The 13,801-nt window shown below is 52.2% G+C and overlaps 1 protein-coding gene across 3 annotated transcripts in view; it reads right to left on the reverse strand.

The window, feature by feature from the left end:
* Positions 1–1,900: 1,900 nt before the first annotated feature.
* LOC144951948 (sulfotransferase 1B1-like) overlaps positions 1,901–13,801 on the reverse strand; it is a 14,430-nt gene continuing 2,529 nt past the window's right edge. Inside the window, exons 2-8 of one of the 3 annotated variants that reach the window (XM_078882315.1) lie at positions 11,966–12,198; positions 10,549–10,683; positions 10,180–10,277; positions 6,907–7,033; positions 4,969–5,063; positions 3,585–3,765; positions 2,132–3,164 (exon numbers count right to left, since the gene is read on the reverse strand). In XM_078882315.1, coding sequence (XP_078738441.1) covers positions 3,016–3,164; positions 3,585–3,765; positions 4,969–5,063; positions 6,907–7,033; positions 10,180–10,277; positions 10,549–10,683; positions 11,966–12,188 — 1,008 coding nt within the window. In that variant the 5' untranslated portion in view covers positions 12,189–12,198 and the 3' untranslated portion in view covers positions 2,132–3,015. Of the gene's footprint in view, positions 3,165–3,584; positions 3,766–4,968; positions 5,064–6,906; positions 7,034–10,179; positions 10,278–10,548; positions 10,684–11,965; positions 12,205–13,801 lie in introns of all 3 variants that reach the window. The other 2 variants (XM_078882314.1, XM_078882316.1) reach the window with 2 other exon arrangements.

Here is a 13,801-nt window from a genome sequence, read left to right on the forward strand (position 1 = left end):
GCACCTTGAAAGCTATCACGTGAATTGTACAAGGTTCGTTGACAGCTCATGGGAGAGACCCAGGTGCTTTGGGTTAACTGAGATAACTGGCAGATGCACCAGCCTGTACTCCCCCACTGTGCCACCTCTCTGCATTTTAGCCACCCAGCGCTCTGCCCGTTGTTGTGAGCGTCGCTTCTATGCCCCCTGTTGTTATTGGAGGGCGACTGCTTCCAACTGCCCAGTAGCAGCGTCCTTCACGAGCCTCCTCCACAGAGGTCGATATTGACACCACTGGTACCAGTTATTAAAAAGTCCACTCAGCTCCATATCCTTTTGCACCGCATCACTCCATCTCTTCTCTAGTCCGTGCCGTGCCCGTTTAGCCCCCTCTATCCGGTGCCGGTCATCTGCAAGTCCTATCGGCTCCACGTCCTCCAAAATTGTAATATTTGTCGTAGTTTTTTTTCTTCTTTCTAAAGACCGCTTTCGATTAATATTTTTGTTGGATTTTCGGATCGTTGGCCATTACCGAGTGATCGAACGCCGTCTTCGTGCTCACGAAAGCAACGTCATCCGAGGCCACGTGCCGCCGATGACGGGAATATCGAAAGTCGTGTCACAGGAAGCCGCACGTGACTTCCGGGGACGTCATGTTTCGGATAGATAAAAAAAATGTAATCACCTTCGCCCCCCGAACATCACGGCAAAGTCAGCAGGAAACGCCGCCGGTTTTGTTAATATTCGTTGTTTAATAGCAGGAAATCAACATTGATAATGATGCATATGTAAAAAAATATCGTCACGGCCTATAATTTGAGGGTGTAAGGGTGAGCGATACACCAGAAACTCGGAGGAGGTGGGGGGGTGGACACATGCGCCTTATAAACCCGTTTCGTCCCCCTCCATGGAACCGCTCACACGACGACGTTCTGGATGGTTATCGACCATAACAGGTTGTTTTTTTTTGGGGAGGGGGGGGGGTTAGATCGCGTAAATATATTTGTTGTGTCGTTAAACTCGCCACCACCCGACGCGGCCAAATTAGTGAAGGTTCCATCACGTCAACAGAGCGTGGCCAATTCGTTATTAGAACGGCACACCGGTTGTGCGTTGGAGAGCAAACATTGTAAATGTTGTGGATTTGCTGTACTAGTGTAGTGGGTACAAACTTGAGATGACTTCACTCTTTCATCATGGGACCTCTCACCCCGAACTCTCATTACTCTGGTATTGCATTGTTTTTGAACTGTGCGCCTTTTGGCGTCATCTGGTCGAACACCATATGAGACTAGGCTCTAAAGAAAGCTGTCTCTGGTATGGACCAATCAGTTTCAAAGACAATGCATAAATTATCAGAGTATTGTTTTTTGTTTGCATTTGACTGCAAGTATTGTGGTTAATGTAAGCATGATTCCTTGCAAAAGGTGTCAGTTGTGTTGCCAGAAAAAAAGGGGAAAACCCCTATTAGTAGACTTCACTCTTCTAGAGGCAGCACGTTCATTTCAACATTACAATAACACAAAGGGGTACGGGCCCCCTTCCACCCGATACCTAGGGACGTATTCCCTCTGGGCTAGCCTGCCCTAACACTGGTTACGCTCTAACCTCTTCGCTGGTTAAGCTTTGACCCGACCCTAGCCAGGGATTCGGGTTCAGCCCTTTGGGCTCTTCGCTTCGGGACTTCAAGGTGGCAGCTCCAAGGTGGCTCTTGAGTCTTCAGGTAAACGACGACTGCCGGTCCCGTTCAGGGGACCGTCTTTTATACCGGATTCTGGCTCACTGCCGCCCCTGGCCACTCCTCCCTTCTGGAACCGTCTGGAGGGGCCGGGGGAGTGACGTGATCCCCCAGCCCCGGAGTTCGCAAACGGGTTTTGATTCCTTACCCGTACCCGGCCGCACCAGGGTCGCAAACGGGTACCCGTATCCTACCCGATACCTGGCTACCCGTACCTGGCCGGGTATCGGGTAGGGTAGGGGTACGGGTACCCGATTGCGACCTCTGGGATGAAGCCATGTTGCAGGCGCGGGTGGGTTGATTCTAGGAACTTGAATTGTGAGAAGAGACAAGACGTTGGGAAATGAGTGACAAACGGTTACTCACCAGTGACTCACGGCCTAACCGTACCTGTACCCGGCCGCACCAGGGTCGCAAACGGCTACCCGTACCCGGCCGGGTACGGCTAGCCGGGTATCGGGTAGGGTACGGGTATCAGGTACCCGGTTGCGACCTATGCCCAGCCCCCTTCCTGGGGGTCTGGGAGATAACGTTGGCCCAACGGCCTGACTCGTCACCATTAAACTCCCTTCTGCCCCCTGTTGACTCGAGGCCGTTATTACAGGCCACGAGTCGTGGCAATCGCGTACAGCGCCCAACGATGCCGCTACGCTAGTAACGAATTGGCCACGTTACGTTTACTTGGCTGTTCAATCGGCCGTGAAAGGTGGTGGCGGGCTTTAACGACGCATTTATATTTACGCGATATAACCCCCACCAAAAAAAACAACCTGTGTTTTGAATAACGACCGTCGCGATAAAGAGCAATAATTACAATTTCATTTTTAACCCACGAAATCTTCAGTGAGTCTCAAGGCTCGTTTTTCGGGATTAGTGCCGCTCCACAGGAATCTTTCGACCAAACTCAAATCCTCCCGAGCGGCCCGGGAAGTAAAACCAATCGCGTGGCCCCCCAGAAGAAAATCCTACGATCACGACAGAGGGTGGGGCAGAGGTCGCAACCGGGTACCCGATAACCCTACCCTACCCGATACCCAGCTACCCGTACCCGGCCGTTTGCGACCCTGGTGCAGCCGGGTACGGGTACGGGTAGGCCGTGAGTCACCGGTGAGTAACCATTTGTCACTCATTTTGGGTAGGGTACGGGTAGCGTACGGGTACCCATACCCGGCCGGGTACGGGTTACGCGTTTGCGACCCTGGTGCGGCCGGGTACGGGTAAGGAATCAAAACCCGTTTGCGACCTCTGGGGTGGGGTTAGGGGGGTGGAGTGGCGGAGAAGACCCCGCACGGATGGATTCAAGAATCCACAGCCGCCCGACCCGCGAGCCCCTGCGGCAGGTCGTGCCGGAAGGAGAGGGAGGTGCCGGCCATCCTCTTCGCGTACACCTCGTCAAACTCCTCGTTCTGAGCCACCGTGAAGTGGTTCCGCCAGTCACCCACCGAACCTGTCGCCACGCATGGAGCACGGTCACAACCACGACGGTGGTGACGGTGACGGTGGTGATGATAGTGATGATGATAGTGATGATGATAGTGATGATGGTGACGATAATGATGATGATGATAATGACGATAGTGATGATGACGGTAGTGATGATGATGATGACGAAAGTGATGGTGATGGTGATGATCATAGTGCTGATGTTGATAGTGATGATGATGATAGTGACAATGATGATGATGACGATCGTGATGATGATGACGATAGTAATGATGATGATGATGACAATAGTGATGATGACGATAGTGATGATGACGACGGCGTTGATTATGATGGCAGCGTTGATGACGACGACGACGGCGGCAGTCATGATGATGACGGCGGCAATGACAACGACCACGTTGGACACAACCGAGCGCTGCACCTTTGCGCATGAAGGGCGACACGGAGTGGTCCATGACGCAGCTGGGCAGCGAGGTGTAGTTCGCCATGGGATTGTCCCTCATCTGCTCAAAGCTCGTGTGGTGGACAATCTTTTCCAGCGCCTCCTCCGGCAGGCGGACGTCCAGGAACTCGGCCACCTGCTCCACCGCAGCCCTGGGGTCCTGAAACACGCAAAAGGCAAAGGTCCCCCGTATAGCCTCAAACATAACTGCTGGGGCAAAGTGCTGCTCGTAGCGAGTAGCACCTATGAAGGCCTTCTCGGCACGCGAAGGGGCGGGTGGCAGAGGTCGCAACCGGGTACCCGATACCCGTACCCTACCCGATACCCGGATACCCGTACCCAGCCGTTCCCTACCCGTACCCTACCCGAAATGAGTGACAAACGGTGACTCACCAGTGACTCACGGCCTACCCGTACCCGGCCGCACCAGGGTCGCAAACGGCTACCGGGTATCGGGTAAGGTACGGGTATCGGGTACCCGATTGCGACCTCTGCTATGAAGGCGAGTGGCCGTGTGTATGAATGAGTCGATAGGGAAGTTAGTGGATGAGTGGGTGAACGTGCGGGTGATTGAGTGAACAACTGAGTGATTGAATAAGTGGCTGAGCCACTTAATGCACATTTGAACCTTATGGCGGGACCCCGGGGTTCCGAATAAACGGAAGTCAAAATCGTAATGTATTTAATCTAGAATTGAAGCTTTCGTGACTGCAGAAATTATACTCATTGGTTTTTTCGGTAAAGTCACGTATGTAGAAATATTGGTGAAAAAGAGCAAAGTTTTGTTTACATGATCATATAATGTTTACGCGAGAGCCAGGGGCTTATGGGACCCAGGGGTCCAGCCATGAGGTTAATTTGAGCGACCGAGTGAGTGAATTCATTATTTACCGAATGAGCGAATGACTGATTAACTGAGTTCACAAGTGAGTGACTAAGCAAGTGATTGAATGAGTGACCGAGCCGATAAGCTGAACTAACGAGTGACTAAGCAAGTGATTGAACGAGTGAGTGACCAAGCCGATCAGCTGAGCTAACGAGTGACTGAGCAAGTGATTGAACGAGTGAATGAGTGAGTGACTGAGCCGATCAGCTGGGCTAACGAGTGACTGAACGAGTGAATGAGTGAGTGACCAAGCCGATCAGCTGAGCTAATGAGTGACTAAGCAAGTGATTGAACGAGTGAATGAGTGAGTGACCAAGCCGATTAGCTGAACTAACAAGTGACTAAGCAAGTGATTGAACGAGTGAATGAGTGAGTGACCGAGCCGATCAGCTGAGCTAACGAGTGACTGAGCAAGTGACTAAATGAGCGGGCTGAGTTGATCACAACGAACGAGTGAATGAATGAGTGAGCCAGCACCTCCTTCATGTCTTCGTAGAGGAGGTAGAGGATGCGGTGATGCTCCCTCTTGTCCCAATACCCGAGCACGTGATCCCACCAGCACCCCCACGGGACTGCACACAAAAGACAAATATGCCCCGTGTAGCCTTAACGGACTGCTGGGGCAAGTGCTGTTAGTGAGCGTCCGACAGCCTCTGTATCCCCAGTGCTGATTTTCACACCGCACCAGGTATGCGTACTCATTTAAGGCCGAGTCGATCTAGGGCCCCCGTGAGCGGGAATCGAACTCGGGTCGCCGGGTTCGTAGCATGGCGTGCTAACCGCTGCGCCACCGCTCCCTATGACACTGCTGAGCCCAATGGGGCCTCACCAGCTGTAGTAATAAAGCCTGCGTCTCAGGGTCTATGGGTCTCTATGTAACTCTATGAATCTCCGTGCCACTCTATGAATCTCTGTAAATCTATGGATCTCTATGTAATTATGTGGATCGCTATGGAACTCTGCAGATCTCTAAAGCAGCTCTATGGGTCTGTGTGTAAATATATTGGTCTCTACGTAATTCTACGGGTCTCTATGTAACTCTATGAATCTCTGTACCATTCTATGAATCTCTGTAAATCTACGGATCTCTATGTAATTCTGTACATTCCGATGTAACTATAGATTTCTAAAGTAACTCTATGCGTCTGTATGTACTGTAACGATATGAGTCTCCATGGATCTCTATAACTCTCTATTTAACTCTATGAGTCTCTACGTAACTCTATGGGTCTCTAAGTAACTCTACAGGTCTCTATGTAGCCGCAATGTTCTGTAACTGCCACCACTGTCCACGGTCTTGGGCTGTGGTCGTCCTTGCAACAAGCCCTGCGGTGGCTAGGAGATGTTAACTACCTCACCTGGTATACAGGAGGTCGTGGGTTCGATTCCCAACCCTAGCGCCTGCTGCTGTATATTTGGAGTTTGCGTCTCTCATCATTATCACGGTGGCTAGGAGATGTTAACTACCTCGTCTGGTATACAGGAGGTCGTGGGTTCGATTCCCAACCCTAGCGCCTGCTGCTGTATATTTGGAGTTTGCGTCTCTCATCATTATCACGGTGGCTAGGAGATGTTAACTACCTCGTCTGGTATACAGGAGGTCGTGGGTTCGATTCCCAACCCTAGCGCCTGCTGCTGTATATTTGGAGTTTGCGTCTCTCATGATTATCATGGTGGCTAGGAGATGTTAACTACCTCACCTGGTGTACAGGAGGTCGTGGGTTCGATTCTCAACCCAACGACGACTGCTGTATATTTGGAGTTTGCGTCTCTCTTTCACCCCGTGGTAACGTGGATTTTTCTCCGGGCCCTCCGGATTTTCCCTCCACATTTAGAATCAACGTCACGCGTTTAGAGTCTTTGCGCTGCGATACATTTCCACGCAATGACGATAAGCCACTCACTGCGTTGAGCTATCATTTGTGACAGACAGATGGCTTCTGAAACAAGATGCTACACAGCTCAGTGGGGATATACCTGGTACAAATAAAACGTTTTTAGTCTCCAACAAGGCCAATGTGACCTCTACCCCCCGTGCCATGCACCCGGCAACCCTAGATCAATTCCCACTCACGACCAACATCAGTGGCAAATATCTGAACTGCTGCTGGGCCCTCCCCCTACGTCTACAGCTTAGTGGGGGCCTTACTTGGTAACAATTACAAATATAAATCTCGTTGAGTTTTAGAGGGGAGGGGTGGCTGGGGTTGAGGCTCCGCGGCTGAGACAACGGAGCACCGGGACCAGAGGTCGCAACCGGGTACCCGATACCCGTACCCTACCCGATACCCGGCTACCCGGCTACCCAGCCGGGTACGGGTACGGGTACCCGTTTGCGACCCTGGTGCGGCCGGGTACGGGTACGGGTAAGGAATCAAAACCCGTTTGCGACCTCTGACCGGGACTCGAGTTTACCTGCGCCGTCCAGGTGCGTACGGAAGTACTCGTCCCAGGTGCCGGGGTCCGGTTGGCCGAAGTTCATCTTCGCGAAGTAGAAGCACGACACCATCACGTCCTTGGCGTTGCGGGCCAGGTAGATGACCTGCGGCGTCAAGGGGAAGGCGACGTCAACACGGCCGCGTCAGGTGTGGGTGTGGGTGCGGGTGGGTGGGTGTGGGTGGGTGAGTGTGTATGTCGATCGGTGGGTGAGTGTGGGTGGGTGAGTGTGGGTGGGTGAGTGTGTATGTCGATCGGTGGGTGAGTGTGGGTGGGTGAGTGTGGGTGGGTGAGTGTGGGTGGGTGAGTGTGTATGTCGATCGGTGGGTGAGTGTGGGTGGGTGAGTGTGGGTGGGTGAGTGTGTATGTCGATCGGTGGGTGAGTGTGGGTGGGTGAGTGTGGGTGGGTGAGTGTGGGTGGGTGAGTGTGTATGTCTATCGGTGGGTGAGTGTGGGTGGGTGAGTGTGGATGAGGGTGTACGTCTATGTGTATCGGTGGGTGAGTGTGGGTGGGTGAGTGAGTGTGGGTGGGTGAGTGTGTATCTGTATCGATGGGTGAGTGTGGGTGGGGCAGGAGACTGCCAAACAACAGGGTGTGGCTCTTCTTCTGAACAAAAGAATGAAGGGGGCGTGGGAGCGTGGCGGTGAGGTGTGGGAAGATGTAAGCCCCAGGCTACTTTGGGCTCACCTTCCCATCAACCAGAGGCGAGGAGTGGTGGTCATGGTTACTTATGCCCCCACCGAAGACGAACATCCATGGAGGGATGCAGGCAAAGCCGATGAGTCAGATGCCTTCTATGACCTGTCACAGGTGCTGGCTAAAGTGGCCATTCGGGATAGAGTCATCTTGTTGGGTGACTTCAATGCCCGAGTTGGTCATGATGTTGGCATCTGGTCTGGAGTGATTGGAGGGCATGGGCCAGATCAGCTCAATAACAACGGTAGGAGGCTGCTAGATTTGTGTGCAGCCCATGGGCTTGTAATTACCAACACGCTCTTCCGGCATCGGCGCATCCACACAACATCATGGATGCATGCCGGGTCCAAGCAAGAACATCTGCTGGACTACATAGTGACGGACCAGCGGATGCGAGCCCATGTCCTTGACACCAGGACCTACCGTGGAGCTGATCTGCCCTCTGATCATCGACTAGTCATCTGCAAGATGCGCCTGCCATTCTTCCACTCCGGTGGTGGGTGTACACCCAGGACCCAATTCCAACGAAAAGTGGCCTGATCTCAGCTGATGAAAGTTGCAAGCGAGAATTTCATCATCGCTTGTGGCTGGGGTTGGCATCGTCCCCCACTCCTCCTGATGTCGAGGGTAAATGGGCGAGGTTTAGGACTGTGACTCATGCAGCTGCAATGACTGCTTTGGGTATGTGGTCCAGATCTCCCCAGAGACCCTGACTGACAGAGGAGGTGTTCAGGATAGTTGAGAAAAAGCAACAGGCCCACTCTCATCGGCTACAGCATCCCACGTCAGGGAATGAGGCGGCTTACCGCAGCCTTCGCTCGGAGGTTCGGAGAGCCATAAGGCGCTGCAAGGATGGGTGGTGTCGCGGGTTGCTGAGGAGATGGAGTCTGCCTCAGTGGCCCGCGATCACAAATCACTATTTAACTCCATCAAAAAAGTAACCTGCAGCGCCACACCTATTTCCATCATTAGGGGGAAAAACGGTGATCCAATCTCCGACCGCCAGGAACAGGTTTGCAGATTTGCTGAGCATTTTTGTGAGGTCCTGGGGGAGGGAAATCCCTCAGCCAGGAAAACATCATGGCACAAAGTGTGGATGACCCTGCTGAGGCTGCGGTTACTCAAATATTGGAAGAAGTCAACCCTGTGAGTGGCTGGCTGAGGTTCCATCTCTTGAGGAAGTACTGAAGGCAATCCGGAGTCTGAGACTAGGAAAGGCATTGGGCAGAGATGATCTCCCAAGTGAAATGCTGAGGGAGAGTGGCGTTTGTGCACAGACTGCCCTATATGACATCATAACAACACTGGACGGGTTCCGCAGGATTTGAAGGATGCCCTGGTGGTCCCCCTCTATAAGAAGGGGGAACGCACAGACTGTAACAACTACAGGGGCATCTCGCTCCTCAGTGTGCCGGGAAAGGTTCTGGCAAGGATTATTCAACATCACCTTGCTAGGCACGCTGAGGAGAGGCTTGTGGAGCCCCAATGCGGTTTCAGGAAAGGGCGGTCCTGCACAGATGCCATATTCTCTGTCCGTCTGCTACAGCAGAGGTGTAGGGAATTCCAACACGATCTACATCTCTGCTTTATTGACCTGGTCAAGGCCTATGATACCATCAGTAGGCCTGGGCTCTGGGTTGTTCTTCGTGCTTTCGGAGTCCCTGACCTTTTGCTCACGATCATTAAGGACCTTCATGATGGAGAGCGGGCCCGGGTAAAACTACGTGGCCGGGAGTCAGAGCCATTCCCTGTACACCTTGGGGTGCGACAGGGATGTCCTCTTGCTCCCACATTATTTAACATCTATTTTGACCACGTAGTTTGTGAAGCCTTCAATAGCTGTACCGGGGGAATTTCCATTTGGTACAGATATAATGGGAGGCTGATCGATGCCCGGGTGTGATCAAGGGATGGCTCCCTATTGGTCAACCACGTTATGTATGCCGATGATTTGGTAATAGCTGCTCATTCAGAGGAGGAGTTGGAGGCGCTGCTGCTGAAACTGGAGCGTGCCACTAAGAGGTGGGGCCTTTCCATCAGCCCCACCAAAACTAAGCACCTGCCTGGGTATTTTGTACCATCGGACACTCCACCCCCACAGCTCCCAATCGGTGATGGGGCAGTTGTGGAGAGAGTGGAGAGTTTCCCATACCTGGGTAGTGTGCTTATGACTGGCTCCAGTTTAACAGCAGAGGTCTCACTCCGAATCAGTTGAGTGGCAATATCTTTTCATTGGTTGCGTTGCTCACAACAACGAGCGGAGTGCCGGGTGGCTAAAGCACAGCAAGTTGGCACAGTAGGGGGCACAGGTGGTGCATCAGCCAGTCATCTCGGTCATCTCAGTCAGTCGACCCGTGGCACCTGGGTCTGCCCCGTGACCTCCTGCCAGCGGGCCTTCGACACTTCACGTGGCCTCAAGGTGCACATGGCCTGGCACAAGCGTCGTAGTGACGTCACCGCCACTTAGTGGCTAATGGCGGTTGTTGTTGTTGAGTGTGGGTGGGTGAATGTGGGTGGGTGAATGAAACCATGAGAGAAGGAATGAATTAATGGACCTTGGAGTTATTGTCCCAGAATGATTTGGGCACCAGCTGGTAGGGGAGGTGCGTTTTGATGACTCGGGGAGATGGAAGCTGCTCAATCTGATCAATCCCTGCAGCACAAACGCTTCACTCTCAACAACGATAACAGCAACAACATCAACAACAACAAAAGTGACGACCCTGGGAAACCCAGGACGGGTGGAAACCCCTTACCCTTACCCTGGCAGCCACATGCTTTGGAGGAGAGGACAATACTGGGCAAACCTGAACAGGTGGCAACCCCCACCCTAACCCTGGCAGCCCCGTGCTTTGGACGAGAGGACGATCCTCAGTAAATCCAGGACAGGTGGCAACCCCGGTGGAAGGAGGACGGCATCGCACCGCTGAGAATTCTGAAGTCGGGCACCGCCGACATCTCGAGGAAGGGCACCCGCTTGTCGGTGGGCGCTCGCTTGCAGCGCTCGACGTCCCCGCGACCAAGGATGGCGTCCACAATCTCCTGGAGCCACGTCGTCCCTACGGGCGGGCGGGGCGGCAAAAACGACGGGAAGACGCGGCGCCGAGGTTGCCACGCTGCGGACGCGCGTGTACCACCCTCGCCCATGAGACGGGCTCTCGCACCGACCGATGCCAACGCGGCCGCCGCTCGCCACGGAGTGACGGTGGCGTCGCCCAGGCCAGGTGCACTTTGAGGCTATCGCGTGAGGCGTCGAAGGCCTCGCTGGCAGTGGGCCACGGGTCAGACCCAGCAGGTGCCGTGGGATGGCTGACTGAGAAATAAGCTCCTTTTTAAACAACGGTTTTATTAACAACTTCGTTTAACTCACGGTCGAGGAGTACGTCAATGGCGCCTGAGACACGCGGCGCCTGCGTTTTGTGCGAACTGATTCCACAGTTTAGGGACCGCGGCGTTTTTGACCTACACACGAATATCTATACATAATAAGGCGTCCATACAAAATGTAAATTGCTTTAAAGTAGCGAATTAATTGAATTAATTGATTAATTGATGCAGATTTTGATACAGGCATGCATTGTCACCGGATCTGAGTACATGTGCAAAATGTGGAATTGATTGGGCAACGGGAAGTGGACGAAATTTTGATTACAAGTTTTGACCCAGACAGACAGAGAAATCAAGTTAAGTAAAACCGTTGAAAACTGGTAGATGCACCACCGGTTGTACCCCCTACTGTGCCAACTTGCTTCATTTTAGTGCACTGAAGCACACTCATTGAAGCACACTCACTGAAGCACACTCACTGAAGCACACTCACTGACAAATGCAAACTAAGACAACGATCCCCTGTATAGCCTTAACAGACTGTAGGGGCAAGTGCTGTTAGCGAGCACCTATGAAGGCTGGAACGGTTGGCTGTGAGTGGGAATTGAACCCTGGTTGCGGGGTTCATAGCACAGCGCGCTAACCGCTACACTACCACTCCCCCCATACACACAGAGACACACTCACTGATACTCACTGGCACACACTCACTGACGCACACTCACTGACACAAGGACACTCTCGCACACAAAAACAAGGATCCCCATGTCAATGATGATAACATTAATGATGATGATGACGCTGATGACAATGATGACGATTATGACGACGACGATGATGACAATGATGAAGACAATGATCACGATGATGACAATGATGATGAAAATGATGACGACGATGATGACGAATGATAAAAACGATGACGACGATGACGCTGATGATGACGATGATGAGTACGACGAAGATGATGACGATGACGATAACGATGACGACGCTGCAACGGTGCTCGTCAACCTGATTTGGGGTAGGTGGAGATGACGATGTCCTCGGGCTGGGCACGGAAGGCGCTCTTCTCCTCCCAGTCCTGGAAGAACACCTCCGCCATGGGGATGCCCTCCACGTAGCCCAAGCGGGGCCGCTGCAGGTGCGTGGGCGGACCGTCCGCTGGGCCCGATGGAGGCCCATGGCCGGGCCTTGTCGCCGACCCGTCCGCCGATTCGCCGCCTCGGCTCGACATGCCTCCTTGCCTGTAGCTGAAATAAAAAATAAAATAAAAAACACAACACATACACACACACACCGGGCAAAAGTAAACCGGTGTTTACACTATGGGAACCTCATTTGCCAGTAAAAATATGATAATTGTTTTTTTTACACTTCTATCTGGCAACAAAACTGACACCTTTTTACAAGGAGTTATGTTTGCATAGACCACAATACCTGCAGTCATAATGCAAACAAAAGACATAACTCTGATAATGTGCACTGTCCTTGAAGTTGATTGGTCAACACCCGAGACAGCTTTCCTTAGAGCCTAGTCTCACATGGGTTGGACCAGTGCGCCTTTTGGCGTCATCTGGTCTAACACTGCTTGAGACGAGGCTATGAAGAAATCCGTCTCTGGTGTGGACCAGTCAGTTTCAAGGACAATGCATCTATTATCAGAGTATGTTTTTGTTTGATTTCTGACCACACGCATTGTGGTTAATGCAGACATGATTCCTTGTAAAAGGTTTCAGTTTGGTGTCTTAAAATCTTAACACGACTGTTTTGTTGCCAGAAAAAGGGGGAAAACCCTGTTACCAATTGTTAAAAATGAGTTTTTACGAGAAAAATTCACTTCTCATCACCAGCTGCTTGTTGGGGTGGCTCCCCCGTGTAGCCTTTGACAAACTTCTGGGGCAAGTGCTGTTATCGATCACCCCCTCGTACAAAGACAAAGATCCCCCGTGTAGCCTTTGACAAACTTCTGGGGCAAGTGCTGTTATCGATCACCCCCTCGTACAAAGACAAAGATCCCCCGTGTAGCCTTTGACAGACTTTTGGGGCAAGTGCTGTTATCGATCACCCCCTCGTACAAAGACAAAGATCCCCCGTGTAGCCTTTGACAGACTTTTGGGGCAAGTGCTGTTATCGATCACCCCCTCGTACAAATACAAAGATCCCCCGTGTAGCCTTTAACAGACTTTTGGGGCAAGTGCTGTTATCGATCACCCCCTCGTACAAAGACAAAGATCCCCGTGTAGCCTTTGACAGACTTTTGGGGCAAGTGCTTGTCAGCGATCACCTCCTCGTACAAAGACAAAGATCCCCCGTGTAGCCTTTGACAGACTTTTGGGGCAAGTGCTGTTATCGATCACCCCCTCGTACAAAGACAAAGATCCCCCGTGTAGCCTTTGACAGACTTTTGGGGCAAGTGCTGTTATCGATCACCCCCTCGTACAAAGACAAAGATCCCCGTGTAGCCTTTGACAGACTTTTGGGGTAAGTGCTTGTCAGCGATCACCTCCTCGTACAAAGACAAAGATCCCCCGTGTAGCCTTTGACATACTTTTGGGGCAAGTGCTTGTCAGTGATCACCTCCTCGTACAAAGACAAAGATCCCCCGTGTAGCCTTTGACAGACTTTTGGGGCAAGTGCTTGTCAGTGATCATCTCCTCGTACAAAGACAAAGATCCCCCGTGTAGCCTTTGACATACTTTTGGGGCAAGTGCTTGTCAGCGATCACCCCCTCGTACAAAGACAAAGATCCCCCGTGTAGCCTTTGACAGACTTTTGGGGCAAGTGCTGTTAACGATCACCCCCTCGTACAAAGACAAAGATCCCCCGTGTAGCCTTTGACAGACTTTT

Source organism: Lampetra fluviatilis, chromosome 64 (assembly GCF_964198595.1).
Source record: "Lampetra fluviatilis chromosome 64, kcLamFluv1.1, whole genome shotgun sequence".
NCBI lineage: Eukaryota > Metazoa > Chordata > Hyperoartia > Petromyzontiformes > Petromyzontidae > Lampetra > Lampetra fluviatilis.